Source organism: Tamandua tetradactyla, chromosome 6 (assembly GCF_023851605.1).
Source record: "Tamandua tetradactyla isolate mTamTet1 chromosome 6, mTamTet1.pri, whole genome shotgun sequence".
NCBI lineage: Eukaryota > Metazoa > Chordata > Mammalia > Pilosa > Myrmecophagidae > Tamandua > Tamandua tetradactyla.
Genome location: NC_135332.1, coordinates 31,019,946 through 31,046,741, shown reverse-complemented (window position 1 = coordinate 31,046,741; position 26,796 = coordinate 31,019,946). Strand labels below are relative to the sequence as shown.

The 26,796-nt window shown below is 49.7% G+C and overlaps 1 protein-coding gene across 1 annotated transcript; it reads left to right on the top strand.

The window, feature by feature from the left end:
• Window positions 1-17,785: 17,785 nt before the first annotated feature.
• Window positions 17,786-24,838, top strand: TAC4 (tachykinin precursor 4). Its single transcript, XM_077164722.1, has 4 exons — window positions 17,786-18,140; window positions 21,102-21,195; window positions 22,497-22,529; window positions 24,378-24,838. The coding sequence occupies exons 1-4, from the start codon at window positions 18,018-18,020 to the stop codon at window positions 24,419-24,421; spliced, it is 294 nt and encodes a 97-aa protein (XP_077020837.1). The 5' UTR covers window positions 17,786-18,017; the 3' UTR covers window positions 24,422-24,838.
• The last annotated feature ends 1,958 nt before the right edge of the window (window positions 24,839-26,796 follow it).

Below are 26,796 nucleotides of genomic sequence, written 5' to 3'. Positions count from 1 at the left end.
ACCCCAGTCTGGTGAATGTAACCTTATTTGGAAATAGACTCTTTGAAGACATGATTAGTTAAAATGAAGCCAATATGAATGGTATTCTAATAAGGAGGGAAATGTGGACACAGAGTGGAGAATGCCACTTGAAGAGGGAGACAAGAAAGAAGGTCATGCTAAGACAGAGGCAGAGACTGAAGTGATGCATCTATAAGCTAAGGAACACCAAGGATGGCCAGAAAACACCAGCAGTTAGAAGAGTCAAGGAAGGTGTCTCCACTACAGGTTTCAGAGGGAGCATGGCCCCTGCTGTCACTCTGACTTCAAACTTAGGCCTCCAGAACTGCGAGACAATGCATTTCTGTTCTTTATTATTTTTTGTTTGTTTGTTTTTTGCACGGGCAGGCACCAGAAATCAAACCCGGGTCTCCAGCATGGCAGGCAAGAACTCTGCCTGCTGAGCCACCGTGGCCCACCCTGCATTTCTGTTCTTTGAAGCTACCTAGTTTGTGGTACTTTGTTCTAGCAGCCCCATCACCTCAAACAGACTCTTGGTACCCATTAAGCATGAACTTGCCATTCCCCACCTCCCCACCCGGCCCCTGGTAAGCTGTCATGGTCTTTCTGTTTTTATAAATTTGTGTATTCCAGTTTTTTCATACAACTGAGATCATACAATATTTGTCCTTTTGCGTCTGGTTTATTTCACTCCACATAGTGTCTTTGAGGTTCATCCACATTGTAAGACGGATCAGAACTTCATTCCTTTTTATGACTAATAATATTCAATTGTATGTATATACCACATTTTGTTTATCTATTGATGGACACTTGGGCAGCTTCCACCTTTTGGCTATTGTGAATGAAGCTGCTATGAACATTACACACAGATATCTGAGTCCTTGCTTTCAATTTTTGAAGGTATATACCTAGAAGTGGGATTGCCAGGTCATATGGCAATACTATACTTCATTTTCTTAAGAGTACCAAGTTGTCTTCCACAGCAGCTACAGCATTTTACATTCCCACCAGCAGTACATGAGGGTTTCTATCTTTCCACATCCTGACCAACACTTGTCATTTCCTGTATTTCTGTTTTTTTTAAGAATAGTTATTTGAGCGTGTGTGAAGTGATAGCTCATTGTAGTTTTGTTTTGCATTTCCCTCATGGCTAATGATGTTGAGCATCTTTTCATGTACTTATTAGTCATTTGTATATCTTCTTTGAAGAAATGTCTGTTTAAGTCCTTGTTCCATTTCTTTTTATTTTTCTTTTTTGTTGAGTTTTCAAAACTCTTATATATTCTTTGTATGTTCTGGATATTAAACCCTTATCAGATATATGATTTCTAAATATTTTCTCCCATTCCGTAGGTTGTCTTTTCACTTTAATTTTAATGAAGTCTCAATTATCTATATTTTCTTTTGTTGCTCATGCTTTTGGTGTAAAGTCCAGAAACCATTGCTTGATGCAAAGTAATGAACATATTCCCCTATGTTTTCTTTTAGGTATTTTATAGTTTGGGTTCTTATGTTTAGGTCTTTGATCTATTTCAAGTTGGTTTTTGTATACGGTGTGAGGTAGGGGTCCACTTTCATTCCTTGCATGTGGATACCCAGTTTTCCCAGCACCATTTGTTGAAGATACTATTCTTTCCCCACTGACTAGATTTGGCTTTCTTGTCAAAAGTCAGTTGACCTTACATGTGAGGGTTTACTTCTGAACTCTCAATTCTGTTCTATTGGTCTATATCTGTCTTTGTGCCAGTACCACACTATTTTAAATTTTTTATTTATTTATCTCTTACATTCAAGGCACTGAGTGAGATCCCTAATCTTAGGGTCTTCCCCAGTCATTGGGAAATCCTAGCTTCCTTACTGGCAGCATACTCCCATGGAAGAGATGGAGCCAGGGCTTCACCAGGTCCACTGAAAACCAAAGAAGACAGGCCTCGCCCACAGAGGGAAGAGACTAAACTTGTAGAATAACATTTTGATAAAAAAGAAAAATATGGAGGGGGTCTTTTAAAAACAAAGTAAATCTTGACCCATTTGGCAGGAAGAGGAATAGGGGTTTCCATAAAACACTCACAAAAGCATGGAATGGACTTCAAGAACTGTCCGTGGGAAAAAAAAAAAATAACGGGGAACAAATGCTAAAATAAATTTAGTTTGAAATGCTAGTGATCAATGAAAGCGAGGGGTAAGGGGTATGGTAGGTATAATCTTTTTTTTTTTTTCTTTTTCTTTTCTGTGTTCGTTTTATTTCTTTTTCTATTGTCTTTTTATTTCTTTTTCTGAATTAATGCAAATGTTCTAAGAAATGATGAATAGGCAACTAAGTGATGATATTGTCAATTACTGATTATGTATGTTGATATTTTATTCTGTTTCTTAATTTTTTAATTAATAAATAAATTTTTTAAAAATTAGAGTAAAAAAAAAAAGAAAAAGAAAAAGAACTGTCCATGGAATGGAGCCCTGAATGCATAGGGATGGGTTGTGGCACAGGCAGCCATATGACTCAGGGAAAGGCCAGGTCATCTTACCCAGCTCCCACTGGACTGTATCCACTCCAGAGTTTCCCAAGATAGCAGACTCTTCAGGGGTGGAGGAGATTCTTTCAGGGGTAGAGGCAGAGGCCACACCACAGGAATTACAATGGATCCAAAGGGTCTCTCTTGACACCTACAGAGCAAGACCTTGGGTTCCACTCCTGACACTCTACTTGCCAGCTGTGTGTCTTTGAATTAAACTCTTGACTGCCCAGATCCTCAGTTTAAATACCTCTGAAATGAGAATAGGAGCAATATCTGCCATTTCTCTTTGAAAATCCAATGAGAGTAAATGTGAAGGCCTGAACTATTTCTGTTCTTGCATAATACAAAGAAAGTGCTAGACTTAAAGCCTCAAAGACATGATCCAGTAACTCTAACCATACTGAGTCACTCTCCTTGATGGAAGAGAAGCTGCAGGTAGTTCCCCAGAAACACAAGGAACAACCCAGACCCAATGCCATTTCCAGACCTCCCCCATCCAGCTCTCACTTTCCCACCTCATGCTGAAACAGCTTTGCTTCTCTGGGGTAGGCTGAGCCCTCAGTAGGCAGAAGCTCACTCTTTTCTCTCTTTCAATGCTTCCTGTCTGGCTCATAACCTCTCCCAGGAACCAGAGGAGTCAACAATGGGGAGAGGGTACAAAAGCAGGGAACATGAGATTCAAAGACACAGGGTGCCAGCAATGACTCAGTTCCAGTCAAGCACACAGTGGCGTGATGGAGAAGGAGAAACCAAGGTGAGACCTAGCCCTGGCCAGCAGTGGGGAGCGTGGGTTTCAGGGCCCACGCTGCTTCCACTAGGATGCTGGTGCAGGGATCTCACGCACACGCACACGCACACGCACACACGCACACACACACTCCTGGGCTAGAGAGGCTGTGATGAGGGCACTGCCCCTGGGCTCCGCAGTGTTGGTGCCAGCCGGGTGGGCTGGCACATGGAGGGGAGAGGGCGGCGCGGACCGCTAATCCCCCCAGCGTCTCCCAGACGCCCGCAGAGACCAGGGTGAGCTCTTTGTCTGAGCGGGGAGACGACAGAGGGGCGGCGGGCAGGCAGGCAGTCTCCTCTTTCTCTCCCTTGCCTCCCGCCCCCGGGGCAGGTAGAAGCCTGCCGTCTGTGCGTCTGTGCGGATGGTCGGAGGGAGTGGGGTTAGAGGATTAGGAGAGAGACAGGAGCTTATGACTTCTTGTTTTCCCTCCTCCAGGCCCAGAGGGCCTGTGGCTTTGGGGTGGGGGTCCCCAGGAGGGCAATGAGGCACGACCCTCAGTGGGGAGCAGACTTTGTTTGCAATAGGAGCTATGGGACGGGGGTGGGTAGATAGTCCAGTTCCACCCAGAATCACAATCTACACGCACACACACACACAGACAACCAGAGGCCAAAACTGTATTTACATGTGTTCACTCACAATCACACACAGAGACCAATATGCAAGGGGGTAATTACTCAACCCCACAAGATCACAGTTGTACAGCTGAAAACAGCTGGTCACTCATCTGCCATCGTACTCACGGACAGGTCCCCCAGATATAACATGATGCAGTCCCACACCATCCTGGTCACTCCCCATGCATCGGTGCCGCCGTCACTCAGGGGTCATCCCACACCTGCACACCACCAGAACCCAGCAACACAACTGTCTGTGCTCCAAAGGGTCCCATTCCACCGACCACATCTCACCAACTATCAGCAGCTGCACATGGCCCGAGCCAACACGTGGACACTCTCACACAGCCACGGCCCACCGAGGAGCCCGTTGTTGTTTCTCTCTGTTTGTTTCTCTTTCTCTCACACACATGTACCTGCCTGCAACCCTACGCCCTTCTCCACATGTGAATGCTCAAGCATGTCTGTCTCCTAAAAACAAATAGAAAGGGCACCCCCGTTCCATTACTTGGACTCTGCCCCCTGCCCACCCCTCCCGAATAAGAACAGGCCCCCAGACTCGCAGGTCAGGGCTCAGCTCCAGAAAATAAGCCCCAGGTGGGGGACATGGCTAGGCCTGGGCCCAAAGGGGGCAGGCAGCAGGGTCTCCCCATGGGCCTGCCCTCTGTACCTGTGGCGGCCCTTGAGCTTGCAGCAACAAACACATCCAGAGCGAAGCAGGCAAGCTGCAGTTGCCCTGGCTGGCACCGCCACTCCTCCCCCACTCCAGCCCCCGAGATGGGCAGGGTCACAACGGCCCCTTACCCTCCTCCCTGACCCCACTCCTTGCCCTGAAGCCTGTCCGCCCAGCAGCCCACGAGCCGAGCGTTGGCAAGCTGAGTCCCACTGCGGCCAGTGCCTCCAAGGATGAAAGACCTCTGGCTCCGCCAGAAACCAGGACTAAATATACCCCTTGCTGGCTTTCTGGTGCCTAACTGGAACCAGCTGGGTGAGACCCACCCTTCCGCCTGCAGGACAGGCTGAGGATGTGAGCAGGACGGGAGGATTCGTCAGCAGGCAGCTGCCTGGGGTCTCCGCTGCACAACCACTGCGACCTGCAGAGTGAGGGGGAAGAAAGCCACATTTCCCAGCACCCTTCTCCCCACCACTCAAAAAAGGATGCTCCCTGGAAGCAGGCCTTGTGAGTGCCTTGCCCATGAAAAATGGGTAACTTCAGGGCCTCTGGAAAAGGCTTTATCCCATCTGTAAAAGAGGGATAAAATAGCGCTGCCCTCGCTAGGACTGTTGTACACATAGATGAGTTAACACAGGTAAAGGGCTGGGCCAGCACCTGGCACACAGTAAGTAAGCACCCTTTAAGTGCTGGTCATTACTGTGAACACTTTGGGTGCCCCTCCTGGAGCCCACGCTGTTCTGAAGGTGTGGGAGCTCTCACACTCTCGGGCACATACAGGGGTGCAGGCCCAGAGCTAACTGCCTTAAGTCAGCAGGGCTGGGGGGCAAGGGGCAGAGGATGGGGCCAGAGGGAGCCGTTGAGTGCAGGGGGCCAGGACACGCCCCCTGCCAGCCCGCCACGTCCCAGGCTCCCCTCCCACCCTCCCCCAGACTCCGCCCCAGGCTGCGGTCTGCGCTGTGGCTGCAGCTCCCACGCCGTGGCGGCCGATTTTAGCGGCTCCAGCCCGCCGCTCCAGGACAGCCCACTCTCCGGCCCAGTCCTGAGGCCTGAAATAGGAAGGAAGAGGGGCCTAAAAATAGCCCTAATTACAGAGGGACCCAAGGGGGTGGGGGGCGGCGGCTCCTCTCTGGCTCCTGGGCACTGCCACAGCCCCGCTCAGGATCGGACCCTGGGGAAGGGGCCCCACCCTGGCCCTCCTGCCCCCAGCCCACAGCTGGCCTCCCAGTGGGACAAGGGGTGAGGGATGGAGGCAGGGGGATGAGCCAGTGAGGGAGCAAAGCTCAAGTTAGAGCTGCCATGGTCCCCTCCCCTTATTTCAGGGCTGCAGCCAGCCCCACCCACTCTGGTCCTCACACCTGAGGATCCTGATAGCTGTCAGTGATAGCACTGCCCTCACCCAGCCTACCTTCCCCTAGTCCCATCCCTGCTTCCTCCAGGAAGCCTGCCTTGCATACCTTCCCATAGCTCAGACTCAATGCCAGTCCAGCTGGGGGCTCCCATCCCTCTGTCTCCCCCATTCTATTGGCTCCCAGAGGGCAGAGGCTGTTTCTCCTACATTTCAACCTCATCAGAAGAGAGAGAATACACAGATACATAGAGACAGACCACAGGGAAAAAGAAAAACTTGTTAGTGTAAAGATGCTGCAATGCTGGGAGGGTCCAGGTCACAGGGAATCATGGCATCTTCCCGGGCAAAGGAACGTTTTGAGTCAGGTTTAAACCAAACCAAGAGACATAAAACGGACAGGAGCAGGGACTTGGCACAGGAGAAAGTGCTTAAATTCCCCAGCCTGCTCTACAGCCCTGCACCATCTCCTTCCTGTCCCACCTGCCCGGGAACCGAGCCTGCAGTGCTGGGGTTTGATTTTTCTTCCATTACGTAGTATTTGCTGTCCCACGTTAGGCGAGTGGCTTCATTTCTTTGGGTTTTGTTCTCCATGTGTAAAGTGGGGATGATAACCAGGACATCCCAGGGTTGCGAGGAGCAAATGCTATAATGCGCGTGAACACCTTTGGGAGGTGTTACCTGAATGGGCTATTAGATGCATCTCCCCAGGGAAATGCGAACTCCTGGCCCCCATTCTCGTCCTGCCAGTATATGCTGCTTCTATTTTCTTCCATGTTTAAAGTGTCAGGGAGGTATCGGGCAGGGTGTCCGGAAGGGTTAGAGATGGTTAATTACCATGGGGTGGAGTAGGGGTGAGGGGGTAGCCCAGTAAGGAGGGGACACATGATGTGTTGGTGCCATCTAGTGGCTGTCAACAGCAAAGACAGTTACCTGGGTTGAGAGGAGAGAGAACGAAACATTGAGAAACAGTGAGAAGGAAAGAAGGAAGAGAAAGGCATGAAGGAGAGAGGAAGGGGAGGAAGACAGAAGGAGAGAGTATGAGATGGAATGAGAGAGGGGATGCCAAGGAAGATTGGGCTGCTGTGGGTCCAGGGCAGGCTAAAATCAATATCCCAAGGATAATTTCCTGCAGCATCTCAGGGGTTTCAAGGAGCCACGAGGGACCTCAAAAACCATGGGTCCGAGCCATGAGGCCTAAAGATCAGGAGGCCAGGATTCAGCAGGTCAAGTCAGGCTGTTACTACCCAGGGACTCCCTGTCTTTAGGCCCAGCCTCCTGAGCTTTGCACTGTTGCCCTCCAGACACCGGAGTTGACCCCACGAGTCCTGGCCAATTTGGCCCCTGGAAAATGTTGGCCACAGACAGCCCACGTACCTGTGGGAAGGCATGCTCCTGTGCGTGTGGCCCACACCTGACCAGCCCCCTGCAGACACCCATGGCGTCCACCTGTGTTAAGCAGATGGCTTGGGCCAGACGGAGACTTTGGGTACTCCCACCCACCCACTTACCCTCTTCCCTGCTTCCTCTCACGTGCGGGAGGAGGAGGGTGGACTTGTTTACCACTTCTGCTCTGGGCAGCAGCGATGAGCTCAGACTGGCCTGATGCCCTCCACGGGCAGGGCCAGGCCTGAGTCATGGGGGTCAGATGACTACGGAAGCTAAATGGGTCCCATCCCACAGCCCCTGGGAGCCACTGGCCACCCCACCCTTCCCCCCGAGGTGGGCGGCCTTTCCAAAGCAGTCAGGCACCCCAGGCCAAACAGGCGGAGGAAAGTTGTGCAGAGGTGAGGTCACCACTGGCTCATCCCCAACCAGAGGACAACAGGACAGACCCCCAGCCAGGCCCACTACCCTGAGCAGCCATCACAGGGCCTTTCACTGCACCTTGGCACGTCCCAGTTCAGGCCGATGCCCTCCCAGAATGTCAAGTGCTCCTTCAGGCACATGTGAGGTCTCAAACATATCTTGAAATAAAAGAAACTGAAAAAAAAAAAGTTCTGTTGGAGATTATGTTACTCATTTCTGGGCCTCAGGCTGCTCCACTGTAAAATGAGGTGGATCAATGTTCTCCAGGAGCACTTCCCAATTGACCTCGGACCTTAGCCTTCAGTGCCTGTTCCCGGCACTGCATCTGATGAAAAGCTAGGAGCAGACCCTCAGCATCGTCCCCCGGCAGACCGCAGGCCTTGGATCACCTGCTGGTCAGGAGACCCACGTCCCGGTTTTCCTCCAACAGCGGGAGGAACCAAGGTCAGCTCCAGGCTGATGTTATTTTAGTCTTTCAAAGTCTTTTCTATTCGTTTCTATTTTCTTTTTCTATCATTGATTTCTTTTTCTATTGATTACCATTAAAATAAATTCTTAATAGATTTAAATGCCCCCCGCCCCCATTATTTGGAGCTCTGCCAAAGCTACAGCTTCTGTGGGATCCCTTCCCCAAAAGACCCCAGCTCACAGGAGGCCCACTCCACTATTACCCCAGAACACGTAAGCTTTCATTGCTGGCTGAGTTTGGATGTGTTTGGATTGCATCTCCCCAACAAGACTGCGAGTTCCCTGTAGTTAAGATTGGAGCCCCTCTTTCTTGGCACCCCTTCATCCCCCAGCTCCCCACTCTATACCCCACAGGTATTGGAGTAGATCTGGACATGGGTGGAGGGCTCATACAGGCAGGTGCAGTCCTCGTCCTGCCTCCAGACTCACTGGATGGCTTCAGGAGGGTCAATCCCCTCTGCTGGGCACTAGTGTCCCCATCTGTGCCAGCAGGGGACTGGAAAAGATGACCTGAGACAGTTCTCCGAACCCTGAGACTAGGGTTTTACAATTCACCATCAGATGAATTTTGCTTTTGTCGCAAAACTGAAACAGCCATGGGAAAGATGAAGCTTTGGGTTCCCTCGCCCGTTCCCCCAGCCTCAAGCTAGCGCTGACTCTTTTCCACTGCTCCTTTGGCAATGCCCACTTCCTCCTGGCCACCCCTGGCTTCACTGATCCCCCACACTCCGCGGCACTGCCACCCTGCCCCAGGCAGCTTCCTGCTTCAAGCCCTGACAGTGCCCCAGCCCTCCCCATCCATTCCTCTGATCTCTAGCCCTGGCAGCCCCTCTCCCCAGCTTGGCACTGCATCTTTCAGCCTGCAATCTGCCAAGCCTGGGCATCACCCACTCTCCTTGCCCAGGCACCAGGGGTTGGTTTTTGCCTCCCCTAATCTTCAAGCCTCAACGCTGTCCTCGCCCACCCATTTCTGGGTGCTGGAGACTTGCTGACTCCAGCGGAAGTCAGTCTGGCCATGCCCCTGCCCCAGGGTCAACTTACACTTCCAAAAGCATTGACCAGTGGAGGCCTCTCCCATTGTCACCCCTTCAGATCCTCAAATAACTCTCTCCAAGGGTGACGGATCCATTTACTCTTTGGTTACAGACGAGGACAGCTCTACTCTCTCTCATCATCAACAACATCAAAGAATCTCATTGCTCCCTTATGATTCCAGAGACAATGGGAAATCCCCAAAATGGACCACTGGCTGATAATGAGATTTCAGGGCCTCTTGCCAGACCCTTAGCAGGAAAGCTGAAAGGAGACCCAATACACTGACGGGGCTCACCCACCTGGCGCAACCAGCTTCCGTGCAGCTCCCTACACACTGCAGGGCTTTCTGCCTCACTGGATGCCGCTGACCCTTCCCTCAGTCTTAAAACCCCCTACCCCATGATTTTTCCTAGTCTCTCTTAGTCTTCTCTTTTAAAATGTATTAATATGGTGATAGTACAACGTTGTAAGTATAATGAATGCCAATGAATTGTATACTTAAAATGGTTAAAATGGCAAATTTTACATTACATTTACATACCATAATAGATGTTTTAAAAAACATTTTTTAAAATGAGGCACATACAAATGTAGAGATAATAGACAGCACAACCTGAATGTTCATTTCCCAACTTCCATTACTGAGAAAATGGAAACCCCCTGTGAACCCCTTCTAGATCCCATTCCTTTCCTCCCTCCTTCTCCCTAGATAACCCCTAAGGACTTTATCATTTATTCCCATGAAAATGTTACTCTTTTCACTACTTGCATTATGTATCCATATAGTACATGGATATATGTTTTTCAGGTTTAAAGAATTTATATGGATTGAATCATATTGCAGGCATCCTGTTGCAACTTGCTTTTTTGTGCTCATTATTTTATGAATTCTATCCATGTGGTACATGCACCCTAATTCATTTATTTTCATTGCTGCATAGTATTCCATTGCCACCATAAGTTATGCATTCTCCTATAAATGGACATTTGGATTACTTTTTATGCTGTTCTAAATTGTGCAAGTAATCTATTAATATATCCTTATTGTAAAATATTCTTTATATTATTGTCAAATAATATAAAGCTTTCTTCACCTCCTGCTCATCTCAGAAGGAACCACTCACTTTGTTATCCTCCAGTCTTTTTCTAGGCATCACTAAAACAGATATATTTGTTGACATACATAAATATCTTCTTTAAGCATCTCTCTCCTTTGACATATGCACCCCTCCTCTCTCCTGATGCATCCATTCTTTCGCTTTCTCCTTTCCAGTCTTTCTCACTCCACCTTGTCTGTTATCTGCCTCTTAAATATTGAGGTTCCCTAGACCTCCAGCTACAGCTCTTCTATTCTGTTTCCCTGGGTTTTCTCGGTCTCCCCAAGCTACTCAGCCCTGTAAATAAATCTCAAAGCCCCATGACCCTGCTCCCTGAGCTACAGGTACTTCTTGGCATCTCAGGCCTTTCAAACCCATCCAAACTGACACTCATTAGTTCCTCCTTGCCCTCCGAGAACCTGCTCCTTCCCCTTGCCCTCCAAGAGCCTGCTCCTTCTCCCGTTCACCATCCCAACTCCTCCCTCTCTCCCTCTCCCCAGATCCCCAACCAGCTGACGCCTTCTGCAACATCAGTGGCTCAGCCCCCTTCTACTTAGTCCCCAGTGCTGTCCTAGTCGAGGCTCACCCCATGTCACCCCCCGGACTATTACAGTAACCTCTCAAAAGTCTCCAGCCTCTCACACTTCAAGTCCCTCCTCATCATCACCTTTTTGAGGGGAGAAGGGTTGGGAACCTATGAAAGGAAAAAACCTAACTCCCTTGTTGTAAAACTGCAGTGATTCCCTAATGTCTCCTGGATAAAATCCAAAGCCCCAGCACAGCACTCAAGCCTCATGAGAAGGTGGGAGGGTCTCATCTCTTGCCTCCCCAATTCCCAGGCAGCCATACAGGGTCTCACTGAATTCCCTAGTCCTCTGAGAGCTGTTCTCATTCAAATCTCTGTGCATTTGTCAGGCCATTCCTGCTGCCTGAGACATCCTTTCCCACCATGTTGGCAAAATGACAGCCTTATCCAAGATGTCCTCCAAGAATTTTTCCTAACTCTCAAGCAAAATTCACCCTCTCTGCTCCCACCATGCTCTATACAAAACTCCACTGTAACTGCTTAAAACACATGGCCTGGGTTGACGAGAAAACTCTAAGGTCAAAGATGCCATTCGGTGGGTCCTGTATGGACACTCATACTTAAGGATACCATGTCCTGTCAAATAAATATGGTGACCGTGGCTAAAACAACGACGTCATCGTGCTTTATCTCCAAGCCACATACTTTTCTCCCCCAGCAGCAGGCAAGCTTTCTGGGACTGTGGCAATTCTTAATTTTCTCTGATTTCCCCCATGCCCAGTGCAGGCATTTCAATGAGGGATTCAAAGGATGCCTGTCTGGGGACAGAATGAGCTCCAAGATGTATATTCTATCATCCCCTTTGGGTTTCCGCTCTAATATTTCATCATTTGTGCCTCTGGGCAGGCTTTACCAGGGACTCTGCTAGCCCATAAGAAAACTCCGTGTAAACTTAGGTGCTGCAGCCCAGGTCTGATCACTTGATTGGGTGAGGGAGCAGGGTCTGCACTTCAGCCTCCGCCCTCTGCCTCAATCAGGCACTCCCTTCCCCAGGCGTAATACTCACCTGCACAACTGTGCAGGGCAGCCCTGTCCGCTCATGGTTTGCATAACCCTCAAGCTGGTACTCAGACTATTGCTCTCCTGGCATCCCCATCCTCACCCGTCCCCCCTTCCCACCTCCCTTAGACCTTAGACTCTCAGGTGTTTCATTGAACAAACTGGTCCATTTTACAGATGATCCAAGAGAGAAGGGTTTTGCCTAAGGGTGCCCAGAGCTGGAAGAGAAACAGAAAGAAGTAGAAGGGCTAAGGGAATAGAGAGAAGAAGAGGAGTCTGGAGGCTGGTGCAGGAAATTTACGAAGGCATGCAGATTGTACAGTCCCTAAGGGGAGTCTTTTTTTTTTTTAAATATAGAGCAAGTATAAACCTTGTTGACTGCTTTTCATTTGCAGGAGGGACAGAACTGCGGGAAGCGGGAGCCAGACCTCTAGACCTGAACTCTTTTCTGAGGATCCCATCTTCCCTGTCAACTCAGACGATCATTACTGCACCTTCCACAACCATCTCTGCTCCCTGCCCCTGAGCTCACACCTCAGACCAGGAGACAGGAGTTCCTCTCTGCCCATCCCCAGACTGCCCCCCTGCCCCCTCCCCAGACCATAAAGGAACTCCAAGGAAGGAAGACAGGGCAGAGGCAAACTCCCCTCCCCGACTGCAGCCGTCCCCAGCATCCTCCGGCCAGGTGTCCAGACAGTGGTCAGGGAGAGCAGGAAGGGTTCAGGCCTGAAGGAGCAAAACAGTTGTTCCCTCTTGCTGAGCCCCAGCCGGCTGAGCTCCCCAAGCCGGGGATGCTGGCTCCAGGCGGCCAGCTCTGGGGCCCTCCCTAACATGAGAAACAAATTGCTCTGCAGACAATGGGGTCTGGAGGCTCCACTTGGTAGACAAAGGACAGTGAATTATAGTTTAATTTTCAATTAGCTGCTCACTTTTCTCTCACACTTGCTAACCAAGATCCAGAATGAAAAAAGGCTGATTTTAATCACAAGTTTCTCTTCTCCTACTAACGGGGTCAGACTCTGGGTGTCTTATGGACACAGAGGCTCAGGGAGAAGCTAACACTCAAGAGCGAGACTTCTTCGGCCCCACAGCCCCACATGTGAGGCAGGGGCAAAACAAGTACCTGCATGCCCCTCCCAGGCCTCCTGCAGCTTCAGATCCAGTGCTTCTAAACCCCACCGCTTAGGCTGAACCTTGTCTCAGGAATCCATCAAGGAACAGACCAGGGAGCTTCTAGTCTGATGGGAGAGACCTAACTCCTGTTTTTAGGAAACCCTCAATCTGATGGTCCAAAATGTCTTCCCTTAATCTGGGCTTTCCAGTGAAATACAGGAGAATGTTAGTTTAATTATATTATTGATAGCAGTAGTAACAGCTACCATTTAGTAAGCGCCTACAATGTGCCGGATGCTGCACAAAATACTTTTATGCATTATCTCATTTAAACATCTCAGCAACCCTTTGAAGTAAGTTAAGATAGGTTATATTATTTGCTAGTAAGTGGTGAGGCCAGAGTTCCAACCCAAAGTCTTGTTCTTAACCACTATGTTCTGCTTTGCTTCTATTCTTGACTTAAAACCATCATGTGGACAAATACTTTCCCACTGCGCACGTTTTGTCTTTTCTTAGAGAGCCTAATTGCAAAAAAAGATGTGGGTGCGTACGTGCCAGGGCCCAGGAGGGAGGAGTGATGGAGAAGGAGGGTGCGAGAACCCAGGACTCCAGGCCCAGATGGGCCTTTGACGGTACCTCACGTCAAGGGTGAAGTCAGGGATTGTTTTGAATCATTCTCTGGACTCTGATCAGTTAGTAGGGAAAATTTCTTTCTAAATTTGGGCGATACCTTCAGATCCTTCCATAGATATCCAGGGCATATAAATGCCAAGGGCAAGGCAGGCTTGGGGCCAGTCCTCTGCCATGGCTGTGGGCAGGGATATCTGCCCACACAACCCCGGGGAACAGAGGGGAAGGACTGTTTGTTCCATCTGCACTATGGGTGTAGAGACCCACTTTCCCAAACCCACGTGCTCTGTCAAGGACAACTGTCTGAAGTGTATCCACATTCTTCCTTTCTCCCCAAACGTCCGGGCGATGGCACTTCCCACACTACGTTAAAATTGTTATAATGCTTGAAGGTCTTTTGTTTCTTGTATTTTGGCATGGGCAGGCCCCCGGAATTGAAGGTTTTTTAAATCGCTGTTCTCTGGCAACCCTCCTATCGTACAGGTGCTGGGTAAATCCAGAATAAATGAATGAGTGGATGCAGTCTCAAAAATTGAGGGAATCTGTCTTTTTCTTAAGCTAAAGGAACCTAACAGGGATGCAAGGACCAATTAATGTCCCAATCACACACGTGGACACCTTTACCGACACCCCCCCCCCCCCGCCCGTCTGGAAGGACAGCGTGGTCCACCCCCAACCTCCTGTCCCTCAATCCAGGGACAGGCCATCAAAGCCCAGGCTCCAGCTCTGTCCCCACCTGGATTCCGCCGGCCCGAAGTTCTAGGCGGTCGGAGCTTCCACACGGGGGCGCTGCGAGGGCGTCAGAACGACTGAAGGGCCCTAACGGCAGCCCTCTCCACGGAGGGGCCCACGGAGCCGCCCCGACGGCTCACTGGGTCCCGTCCCCACTGCCTCCCCCCCAACCCCCCCTTCCCAGCGCCTCTTCTCCGTTCTGCCACCGCCACTCCCTTTTCTCTCTCGTTTGCCTTCCTGCGTCGAGGTGAAAGAATATTCGAGCGGGAGGGAGACTTGAGTCGGAATCTCAGCTCTGCCACTTGTTCAAGACGGCCCCCCCGAGCCGGCCTGCAGAAGGGGCCGGTGCCCCCACCTGCCTTGGACAGGAAAGGCGCTCGGGGAACGTCAGCTTCCTGCTTTTAACCCACCCTCATCTCGCGTTTCCCTCTTTTTTCTTTTTTCTTTTTAACCCTCCCTCGTGAGCCCTTTCTCTTCCTGGCTCGGCTCTCACAGCCAAACCGCAGCACTTAGCAGTCCTGCGCGCCCACCCGGCGCCCGGGGAGCCTGGCCACCGCCGCGACCCGCCCGCCGGCCAGACCGCCGCCCTGCGCCCGCCCCCGGCCCGGCCCCGCCGGGGGTCGCGCTCGGCCCGTCCGAGCGTCGCGCCCCGCCTCGACCTACCTCGCTCGCCCCCAGCCAGCCTCGAGCCCGGCCCCGCGCCCGCCGGCCTCGTCCTGCCTCAACCCACCACCCGCCGCCGGGGCCACGAGGCCTGGGCGAAGTGCGGCGCGCCGGCCATGGCCATGGCCGTGCCCGGGTGGCCGAGGGCACCGGGCGGGGCGACGGGCTCGGGCCTCCACGGCTGCGAGCGCCAGCCAGACCGCAGCCCGAGGGCGACGCTGCAAATAGACGCGGTTTCCAGCCCGTGCCCTGCCTGCCTCCAGCCTTCCGGACCTTTGGGGTTTTCTTTCCTTCTTTCCGCCGCCTGCTCCGCCCTGCCCCATGCCCACCACCTCGTCCCCGCTGGGTGCCCACCACATCCTGCCCCACGCTGGCTAGTTCCTGCGCCGCCGGGACCTGGGGATGAGCGCCGACGTCCACTGTGCAGGAGGTCCAAAAAGCACAACAATTAAGACTGAGAACACACTATGTACCAAACATCGTGCTTAGCACTTCACTGGCAGGAATTCACGAAATCTATACAACTGCCCCGTGAGGGAGGCCGCTCCAGTTTACAGATGAAGAAACTGAGGTGCAGAGAGATTCCTTTGGTTCTAAAGTCGCCCTTTAGAGGTTTGGAGGGATACTGTGGGAAGCAAGCCCGGGGCCCAGGGGCCCAGGTGGCCAAAGCTGTTATCCTGCACCCTCTCCCCGGAGCTGGGCACCGTTCTGGTCCCGGGCCTGCAGTGGGAGCTAGGAGGGAGCTACCTGGGATGCTAGTCTGCCATTAATTCTCAGCGTAATCTCGTGTAAACCCGACCTGCCTCAGTTCCCATATCTGTAAAATGAAGAGGATGAAAGAAAAAAGTCTGTTTGCCCCAAGGAAGAACTTTTTAGCAACTGTTTTTACCCTTGGGAGAGCTGGGTAGGAACCGAGTGACTGCTGCCCTAGGGTCTGAAACAGGCTAGCAGACCAGGGCTGGTTGTGTCAGCATTAGCCTGAGCTACAGAATCTGCATGTTAGCAAATGCAAGTATTTTAAAGCCATCAGGTTTGGGGCCCACCAAAGAGATTTCTAGAAGGAGGTGGAGGTGTTGTCGTGGGGGGCGGGGGTGTCCTTACCAAAAGCTCCACTTTTACCCTCATCTCTGCCTTTGCTGGCCTGAACCCAGAAGGATTGCATGTTTATTAAAGATCTAGTATGTGCCAAGCTAATGTGTATCACAGCCCCATGCTCAGAGAGCTCATTGCATGATTAACTACTATACTGGCGGGGCTGCCCTCAGCCCAGCTGGTCCCTTGGGAGAACTGGAGCGAAGCATTCTTGTTCCGCCAGGCTGTGCAGCTCAGCGAGCAGAGAGAGGGCTGGGTTTCACCTCTGCTTTCCCCCTTGGCAGCCACCCTGCACAAGACACAACTTCTCAAAGCAGCCCTTATAAAGCCACAAGAGATCCTGGGAAGCCCAGTGATGGAGCCAAGTAATTCTTCCTGGAGACAGTAATAGAGGAGGCATAAAAACTCTAAGGAGAGGTGAGCAGGAGTTCCCCAGTGAGGGGAAGACATTCCAGGCAGAGGCAACAGCCAAGGTACCAGCAAGGAGGTGAAAGGTCTCGGCATGTTTTGGACACAGCTGGTGCAGGATGTCCAGGAGTGGAGTTGGAGGAATGGTTTTGGGGGGGACTTTGTCCCCACAGCAGTTGGCTTCCACCTCTATGCTGGCCCATACCATACTGAACATAGATTATCTGCAAACCAGATAATCTTTGCCTGGTCTGTGAGATGTTGGACAGGTACAGTGTCTTATCATCTGGCCCAGTGCCTCACCCAGTGTCAAAAATAACAACACAAAAGTTAATGGGCATTAAATGTGTACTATCACACACTGTGTGAAGTGTTCTACGTACATTTTCTCCTTTCATTCTCAAAAAACCTAAAAATAAGTGCTATTATTAATCCTGTTTTAGTGATGAGGGTCAGAGGGGTTCAGTAATGTGCCTAAGGTCACACCGCTAGTGGTGGAGCTAGGATTAGAATTCAGGACTCTCTGACTGCAGAGCCCTTGTTCTAGGTGGACAGATGGATGGATGGATGGATGAGAGAGAAGGAGGAACTAGATCAAGAAGGGCCTTGAATTTCATGCTAAGGAGCCCAACTTTTGTACCAAAGGCAATGGAAGAGCTTGTGAGCAAGGAGAGACAGGTTAGATTAGGGCTTTAGAAAGATCAGTTTGACAGTAGCAGAAAGATAGTTGAGAGTCAGTGAAACTAGAGGGAGAAAGCCACTTTTCTGGCAAATCCCAATTCCTTTTTGGAAAAGACTTTATTTTTTTTAAGCTTGGTGTTGCTTCTCTCAGGGCCAAACATCGTTTCTGTGCATACTCTGGGACTACTGGAGAAGGATGAGGAAGGGAGCTCAGGGAGGAGGAAGGGAGAGAAGGGGTGGATTACTGGTTAAATTTGCAGGGGGTGGGGAGGAAGACTACAGGGGAGGAGAGCACCGGGAAGGGATAATCATACAGTCTCCCTCTGCCATTTCAAGATGAGACGAGCCCCTCGGGGTCCCCAGCTGGGAAGCTCATTCTCAGGCCCCAACACTGACCCATTGTGCGCCTGCCATGGGAGGGAATGCAGCCAAAGGTGAGGCGGGTGTTGCATCAGCAGGCTAAGCTCTGGGATCGAATGTTGTGGGGTGGCAGTGGGAGAGGGTCGGTCCCTCCTTCTGAGGTGGCTTCCGGACATCACTGGCCTTTCCAGCCAGGGAGGGAGGGGAGTTGCAGGAAAGGGCCCCAGGGGACAGATAAGTTGAAGGGTGGGAACAAGATTGGAGGAAGGACCAGAAAACAGGCGGTGCTACCCCACTTAAACCAAAGGAGCCAAAAAGAGGACCTAGGCTTGCTGTTGGCAGGTGTCTGCAGACTGGCAGGGGCTCCCAGAGGGTCCAGGACTGAGCACCGCGCCGCATGCTGTCCCAACTCAGCTTGCTCCTCCTGATGGGGCTTTCATCGTGCACCGTGGTAGGGGACGAAGGAGAGGAGCTGGCCCTCAGCGCTGAAGCAGGGCCCTGGGTGACCGTAACTCTGGAGGTACCTCTGGGAACAGGATCTGAGCAGGGTGCATCCATAGGGAAGGGGCGGGAGGTCCCTGCCATGGCTTCCAGGAGGGTGGAAAGTACACCGCCAGGCAAGATGTCTGACTCCCTTCTGCTGGGATCTCAAGGCCAAGGCCGCTGGCCTGGCAGACCTCCAAAGGGCCCTGTGCACAGGAGAGCATTACCCTGGGGATGCAAGTGTGTGTTGTGTTTACAAATGCTCATTCACATGTATTATGTTCCTGGTACTGTTCTAAATGCTTTATAAATATTAACTCATTTAGTCCTCCTGTCAGCCTTATGTGGTAGGTGCCAACCATTACTATCTCCATTTTACAGATGAGGAAATTGAGGTTCAGTGTTCAAGTAGTTTGTCCAAGGTTACAAAGCTTAAAAATCACAACCAGACACCTTACCTAAGGTCTCTCTATCTGTGCATCACAGGAGAATTTCCATCATCTTTCAAGGACAGGATCACCATTTTGTCTCACACACAGAAACTCTTTTACTTCATTTCCTGATAACTAGCAAATGCTGGCTTGATTACATGCATCCCCTACTGTCCTGCCCTGCCGTCACTGTGAGGAGGTCTAAATGTTGGCGGCACAGCATCTGGTTCTCAATCCAGTGGGGGGACACAAAGATCCTGATCTCAGGGAGCTCCCAGTCAGACGTGGGAGAGACACAAACCAGAGACAAACACAGAGACCAGGTAAATAAGAGATTATCGCCTAGAGAAAGCTCCTAGGAGGGCAGATGGGACGTGGCTGAGCCTGGCTCTTCTGCATTCCCGGAAAGGGGAGGATCTCTGGCTGGTTTTGGCAAAGGACCAAGAAGCAGTCCTTGCTTCTTCTGTGTAACTTTGGAAAGGTCATTACTCTCTGGGCATCAGTTTCTTCACCTGTAAAATGGGGGAGGGAAAATTAAATGATCCCCAAGTGTTTTTGCTTTTTGATGTTTTGAGCTTTGACATCTTTAGAGTCAGTGCCAGACATCAGCGTGCCTGCCCAGGAACAGAGCAGTTGAGTGGTGCTGCTGCTGGGCTCCTTTCACTATCCCTTAATATCCCTCCTACGTCCCAAGATACAGGACTTAGAATGCAGGAGAGACTGGGTTAAAGCTAAGAAGAACTCACAAACACTGTGGGTAACTTAGTATGAATCCAAGTGAGGTGTGGAAGGAATAGAGGCATCTTCCAGGACAATCTAATCTCCCCTCTAGCAATCAGGGCTCCCATTCCTGCAGACATCCCTGGAGTTGGGGACTTGAGTTAAATGCATAGGGAGGATTTGGGGTAGGAGAAGGAGCCCTTCCAGAATGAAAGGGAACAGATGCCTCCTAATGGCCCCCGATGAAATGCCACGAGTGGGAGAATGGTTAGTCCTATTTAATTCATAAATGTCCATTTGAAGGCTGCCTTTTACCAAGGTAAAGTGGTTTTCATGCTCTTTTCGAAAACGGGTCCAAACCTCCAGAGACTTTTCTGCTTCCTGGCCAGGCTGGGCGACTCCAGTCTGGGACGGCTGGCCCAGCTGACATCCCAGGGAGGAGACATTGGAATTGACTGAATTAGTCTACGGTTTAAAAAACAATCGACTCCTGATCTCAAAAATTGATACAAGGTGAGCTATGATAGGCAAATGGGTTTCCACTGCACCCCGTCAGGTCTCTGCCAGCCCCAGAGCTCCAGCACCGTACTTGGGGAAGTTGGGGGTGGAATAAAAAGCCCCTGATCCAACCCCTGCTCCCAGGGTCCTGGCTGGCAGCTTTCGTCACTCCAGAGCTCAGCTTGCTTGTCTTCAGCTTTCTTGGAAAAGGGGATCCCATCCGCTTCCCTGCTCCCAGGTTACCACAGAAAGCACTCCTCATTCAGTATTCTGCATCCCACACATGTCGAGCTCCTGTGTGTACCAAGCCCTGTGCTAGCTGCTATGGATACCGAGATGCCAAGAAAGTCTAATGAATATCATTCCCTGTCATTTTCTCAACTAAGGACATCTCTGAGTAGGTCCCTCTTCATGGGCTCAGATTAAGGCCAGAGGAGGAGAGATCACAAAGGCTAAAGAAGAAACTAGATCTTAAGCCTAGAGCCCTTGGCCCAGAACTTCCCCTCCATGGATTCAAAGATTAAAATGTCTTAGCCAAGGAAAGTAGCTCCCCCCAGACCTCTGCCCCAAACCTTATGGTATATTCCTCATGGGAGGCCCAGGTTTAGGGCAGAGAATTCTGTGACAATGGGGGAATGCTGGGGGAAGGGAGGAAAGAGAAGGGAGGATAGGGGTTGGAGTGCAAGCCTACTGATTGTCTCCCCACCCTTAGTTCATTGGCTGCCCACTCCTTATCTAGGTTGAAGACATTTCCCGATGAAGCAAAATCCGTGTTCCGGAGCCAGACTTCCTGAGTTTGAAGACTGGCTCTACCACTTCATTTATGATCTTAGATAAGTCACTTAACCTCCTTGGGCTTGTTTCCTCATCTCTAAAATGGGGATAAATCACAGTCCTTGCTTCATATGGTTGTGAACATTAAATAAGATTATAAGTATAGTGTTTGAGAGTCTGGCCTCTGAGCCAGAGGTCCTGGGTTCAGGTTCTGCTCTGTCTCTTACTTCCTCACTGGGTGGCCCTGGACATATTATTTCATCTCTCTGGGCCTCAACATTTTCATCAGTAAAACGGTGACAGTAACAGTACTTTCCTCATGCAGTTTTGGTGAAGATTAAGTGAGTTAATATATTAAAGTGCTTAGAACAGTGCCAGGAACATAGTAGGTGAAATGTTAGCTAATAATTATTACTATTATGCATATCATTGCATAAAATATGGAAAACAGCCAGTGCTAGCCCAGAGGAAGTGTTTGATGACTATGAACTGCTGAACAGAGATTGTTCCTGCTCAGGCTGCCCTCCCTTGTCTCCTCGCCAACCACCTCCAACTCTAACTCTTTGCTTCTCCAGGAAGACACTGCCCCCAGCATCCAGTTCCAGCTTCAAGAGGTGAAGAGCAGCAAGGCGGACCAGTTCTTTGGGCTGATGGGAAAGCTGGCAGGAGGTGAGTGACCCAGGTGGGTGGGAGCCCAGCAAGGAGAGGTTTTGAGTGGGTTCTGTACCACAAAGCTGAGGCCTTGGGTTAAGGCCTAAGGCCCCAGGTCAGTTATACCAGTGCAGGAGGGGTCACTTACCTGATGGGGTGGGGTAGCATGTCCATATACATTACCATCCAAACCAGGGACTCTTTGGTTGAGGATTAATAATTACATCATAACCCGGGCTGTCCCCAGCACATGGGCAGTACAGTCACCCTAATGGTGGAGCAAGTGCTTTGCCCCCTGGCTCGTGCCCTTGTCTTAGATACTATGGCTGACTTTGGAGAATGGTGGTGAAGTTAGAGGTCAGCATTGAGATGTTAACAAAGCCAAGGGCCAAGCTTTCTAGTCAATTCTGTTTGGCTCAAGCTATAATTAAAATGAGCCTGTGTTCTCTAAGGGCATTCTTAACCTGGGGGTCATGCTCAAGGGGACAAGGAGAAAATGGAGAGCAGCTTTCGCTTTTCTTATTGTCCACATTATTATTTTTTAAAGTGGCAAGACCTAGAGTTAGTGAGGGTATGAAGAAACTGGCACTTTCATACACTGCCTGTCTGGAGGGCTCAGTGACAGTGTCCATCCAAGTTGGAAGTGTGCTCTCCTCTGGAAGAGTAGACTCCATTCAGGGCATCTATCATACAGAAACACTACTGCTTCATGAGCCCTAGGAGATTTGCAGTAGAGTATTCTTTGCCAACGTATGTGTAAGAGCCAGAATATGGAAATAGCATAAAGAAATATATGATTGATAATAATCAAAATTTATTAGGTACTTCTATAACTTTTGTGGCCATTAAAAAGAATGAGGCAGATCTGTGGAAAGACATGGAAAGATCTGCAAGATATATGGTTAAATGGAAAAAGCAAGTTACAGAACAATATGCATGGTGGAAGCCTACTTTAAAAAAAAACAACTAAATATTCATGCACACACACATATATAAATGCATAGGAAAGGTGCTAGAAGAATTAATATCAAATTATCAACACTGGTTACCAGTGGGGAAACTAAGGCTCAGATAGGTTTTCCCAAGGATGCCCAGTTGGTACCTCTGACTCCAGAAGTCTGCATGCTTCCCACTACTCCCCACTGCCTCCATACAAAGTATTCCAGTGACTCAGTGTCACGAGGATAAAGGGGAATGGATTGGAGTCAACTGAGGACCCATCAAAGGCACCAAACCCCAAAGAGTCGTGAGCCCTACTCACCTTGCCAAGCCTTTAGCGAAGCAGTACAGTCCTCATTCTTTCTTTCTCTTTCCCTCAGGAATGTCTCCCATCCAGTTAGTGAGCATAACAGGTAAGTGTTGCCCAAACCTTCCCTTCAGCATTCTCCCTGGGGAGGGAGATTTCCTGGCCTCTAACAAGTCAGGGAGGTGGTGGGGGAGAAGCTCTGGCCAGGGGCGCACCAGGCTGTCAGGCTGTGCAGAGGGTGGGGCCAATGGGCTGTGGCCACACTCAAAGCTTTCTGGATAGGCCCTTTTGGCTGTCTCCTCAGGGGTATGGTTTATGCATGCCTGGAGCGTGGGTGCAGGGATAAGAAGGAGATAGGAATGAACCTCATTCTGCCAAATGTTCAAAATTACCTTGGGGAGCTCCCCGTGGGCAGGCACCAGGTCTGTATCCCCAACAGCCAGCACAATTTCTGCCTGTTAGAAGCCCCCACTAGGTGTTTGTGGCAAGGAAGGAAGTTAAAGGAGGAGGGAGGAACCAATGAATGAAACAATGAACGAACCCACGGTTTTTCTAATTCCCGGTTTGTTTGAGAAATGACTCTATTTACAATGCCTCAGTTCTGGTCCTGGCCCTGCCCTTCTCTAGTACCCAAGACAGACTTCCTTTGCTGCACTCTCTTCTCTGTCTTTCCTCTCTCCATCACAAGAAAATCAGAGAGGACAAATTGTCCAGGGCCTCCTGGGCAAGAGAACTGTCTACAGAAGGTAAGTGAGAGTTGCTTAGTGGGTCACAAGTGCATCATGGGAAATGCACCCATCTCCAAGGTAGGATCAGGCAGCTGGACAAACAGAACAGCTTCCCACAAACTGAGGCAGAGCCCCACCTCCAAGTATAGGGAGTCAGTTAATTCCGCTTCAGGCCTGAAACAGTTGGAACTTGAAAGCTGTACCCTTCCCTTCCCCAACACACCCAGGCTCACTCTGCTCCCCACAGGGCCAGCTGCATCCACAGAGAATGCTGTGTGATTTGCCAGAACCTGAAACATTCCCCTTACTCCCTTATTGTCCTTAAAGTTCTCCTTATTGATCATTTGAGTCATGCCTTTGGTCTTAAAAGATTTCCTGTCTTCAACAATTGTAAATAAGTGCAAATAATCCTGGGTGAAATAAAACCTTAAGCAGTTATCAGCTGACACCTTCTGGCAGAAGCCATTTAAATGGTTCCAAGGGGCCAGGCATAAAAGCAAATAAACAATAAAGGCTAAGGAAACAGACTGCAGTTCAGATGAGCCTGGCACGAGAGGAAAGGCACAGGATGCCCTTGCCTGCCACTGTTCTGCCTACCCTAATGCCTAACTTCCCCCAGAGCCACTGGCTTCTGCACCCCTCCCTAATTCCCCAGTGGAACACAATATTTCCAACATTGGCTCTTGGAAATAAAGATAGAAAAGTCTCTCTTTGCCCTTGAGATTTTCTTCACAAAGGGTTTGAGACATTCCATTCCAAGTCTCATGAAAGTCACCCCAGCACAAAATAAAAATGAATGCTCTTTGTGCCAGGTTCTAAGCAGGAACTTAGAAGCCATCGTTTTTCAGATGGAAAGCAAGCCAACTCAACCAAAGTCACATAGTGAGTTAGTAACAGAACGAAAAGCTGTGTCTCCTATTTTCTAGTCCAGGGCACTTTCCACATCCCGGGTGGGCCTTGGGAAGTTTGGATATGTTACCACTTCCCTTTCTTTAGAGATGATAAGCGATGCCTGAGTGAGTGGCTAGCTCTATCCTTGCTCTGGAGGCATTTACAATTGAATGGAAGACATGGCAGATGATCCTGTGATTTGAGTGCCCTTGATATTTACAGACAGGAGAAAAATGAGTCAGGGAAATGGAGGGCCTGAAATCACATATCCGGGGCAGGCCTTCAAGGGTGGAGGAGACAGACACAGCCTCCTCTGACCACCTATCCATGTACAGAACTCTCCCCAGACCAAGAGGATGAGGACCAAGGCTCAGAGTGAAACTCTAACGGCACGCTTCCCAGAGGACAAAACCCTCTGCTCTCTCCCTCGACGGCACAGTGAGCAGTCAGCCAGGCCAACTCCCTCTTCGTGTGTCTCCTGCTCTTAATACTGGCATCTCACCCCAGGCTGGCACTGAACTCACTATGTCTCCTTCAAGGACTCTTGGTCTCAAGCAGCAATCATACATCAACACTGTCACCATGTGAGCTGGAGTGACACCTGCTCCCTCAGCTCTCTGAGCCCTCATCTCACTGGATAGCAGGGATGACTATCACACATTTCTTTATCCCTTGTGCCAGCACACTGTAGGGGCTCAATAAATGAATAAACAGTGAATGGCTTCTTCTCTGGGGCAGGGCAGAGGGTAGGAATGGCTCTGCTGTCTGTCCAGGGGCCAAACTGGCATGGCAACACTGCAACAGGCCAGGTGGCTTTTTTCAGAAGTGCAAAGATAAATAGTAAACAGACCTGGTCCCCACCCAAGGGTGGGAGAACGAACAGGCTTGGTACACATTTGAGGATAGCAGATGGGTGAGAAATGAGAAACAGACCCTAACTGGGTAGGACGGGACTGCAGTCATCTTGGAGTGGTGGGGATTTGAGGGAAGGGAGTCTTCTTTCCCTTTAGATCAAATGACACCCCAGCCTAAGAGAAGACACCCTCTTCTTATCCAGTCACCATCCCAGAATTCAAATCCATGTGTCTTCTGACTTGGAGAATTGGGCCCAGGTCATTCATAAATTCCCTTCAACTAAATGCTGTGCTTTTAAGGCATGAGCAGTTAGTCATCCACTGAGTTGGGAAGAGCCCCAGAGGAAAACAGTTCCCATCCTCCAGGAACCCCAGCTGCAGGAGAGAACCCTGTCCTTGTCCTATTGGCCTGTCGGCAGGCAGGTACAGAGAACTCCAGAGCTCAGGAAGAGGCACATAACCAGTGAAATCCTAAAAGTCAAATGTTGAGGCATCGAATCAAGCAACGAGCTGGGAATCATGTGAGTGAACTCAGCAGTAAAGGAGTACTCGTGAATCCACTAGGCTATGTAACATTTTGCTTCTCTGTCCTTCAGTCCAAAAAGAAGTGAATGAATTACAAGTTTTCTCAGGTCTATTATCCTTAGGGGGAGTGGGAGTCCCTGAGCTATGTTTAAAAGGTGGGGAAGGTGGGTATTGGTGAGCGGGCAGGACCATCTTCCGGGTGCCAGTACAACCACTGAGAGTTCTTGAGTTTGACCTGTAGTGAAAGTCTCTGTCCCAAGACTTCTTTGTGAGCTTTGCATTCCCCAAAGACAGTAAATCTCAACAGTAAACCTTTGCGTTTCCTGATGACGATGTACTCATTCTCACACCTCACTATCCTGTCCCGTATAGCACAATGAAACTATGCGGGGAGGAGGCAGCACAAGAAATTGGGATTTAAGGGATGATTTTGGTTACTGAATTATTGTAGACATGTTCCTTTTTGCTTTCTGGTGTATTAGAGTGGACAAAGGGAAATAACCAAGATAGTGAATTGTAATCCAGCTGCCTTATCTCTGGTAATGACTGTACAGCCTTTTTCTGTGCCCTTGTGATTCTAAAACCTCTGTGACTAACCTTCACTTTGTACCCATTTATCCACTTTTTTGACTTTAGATGCTTTTAGTAACCACTAAAATCAGCCTCGAATGTTTATTAATGGAGAACTAACCCACCCCAAATCCAAATTTATCTTGATAACTGAGATTGGATCTAACCAAAATGGGCCTACCTGACATGTGTAGTAGCATAAGTTTAACCCATAAGTTAAACTTTAACTTTAACCCATAAAGTCACCTATACCTCTAAAAACCACAGCTATCATCATATTAGGGCTGCCATTTTCTTACATACATTCTGTGACTAAGCATATAAGCAATCTGCGCATGCCCAATAATTAAATCACCTTTAATTACATCATCTGGGGCCACTGTACTCATTATCCTGAAGCCTATCCATCTTTTGTGCTATAAAACTATCAAAATTACTGCAGTCCAGGGAGACAGATATTTTAGCTGATAAGCCATCTGATCTCCTGCTACACACCTAGTAATAAACTTTTTCTTTCTTTGAAAAAAAAGAAAGTGTTTTGGACATGGTAAGGTCCAAGACCTACAGGATATGTGTTCAATAAATAGTAGCTATTATTATTTACTTCAATTACTGATACTCAGTTTGGCTCCCTCATGGCTCCTTCAGGTCAGGGAGTCCTGGAAGACAGAAATTTCTTGGTTATAACTCCTCCCTCTCATTTGATAGTTATCTCTCAATCATGAGGGATATCTCGGCAACAACTCTTCTAACTTCTTCAAGGCTGAAAAAGGGGGTTGTCAGTAAGGGGTAGAGGGATGAAATT

Excerpts from the sequence above, each read along its gene's own strand:
- TAC4 (XM_077164722.1), top strand. The coding sequence starts at position 18,018 with ATGCTGTCCCAACTCAGCTTGCTCCTCCTGATGGGGCTTTCATCGTGC. Across the intron at positions 18,141-21,101 it reads GGGTGACCGTAACTCTGGAG|GAAGACACTGCCCCCAGCAT; the intron begins GTACCTCTGGGA and ends TTGCTTCTCCAG. Across the intron at positions 21,196-22,496 it reads GATGGGAAAGCTGGCAGGAG|GAATGTCTCCCATCCAGTTA; the intron begins GTGAGTGACCCA and ends TCTTTCCCTCAG.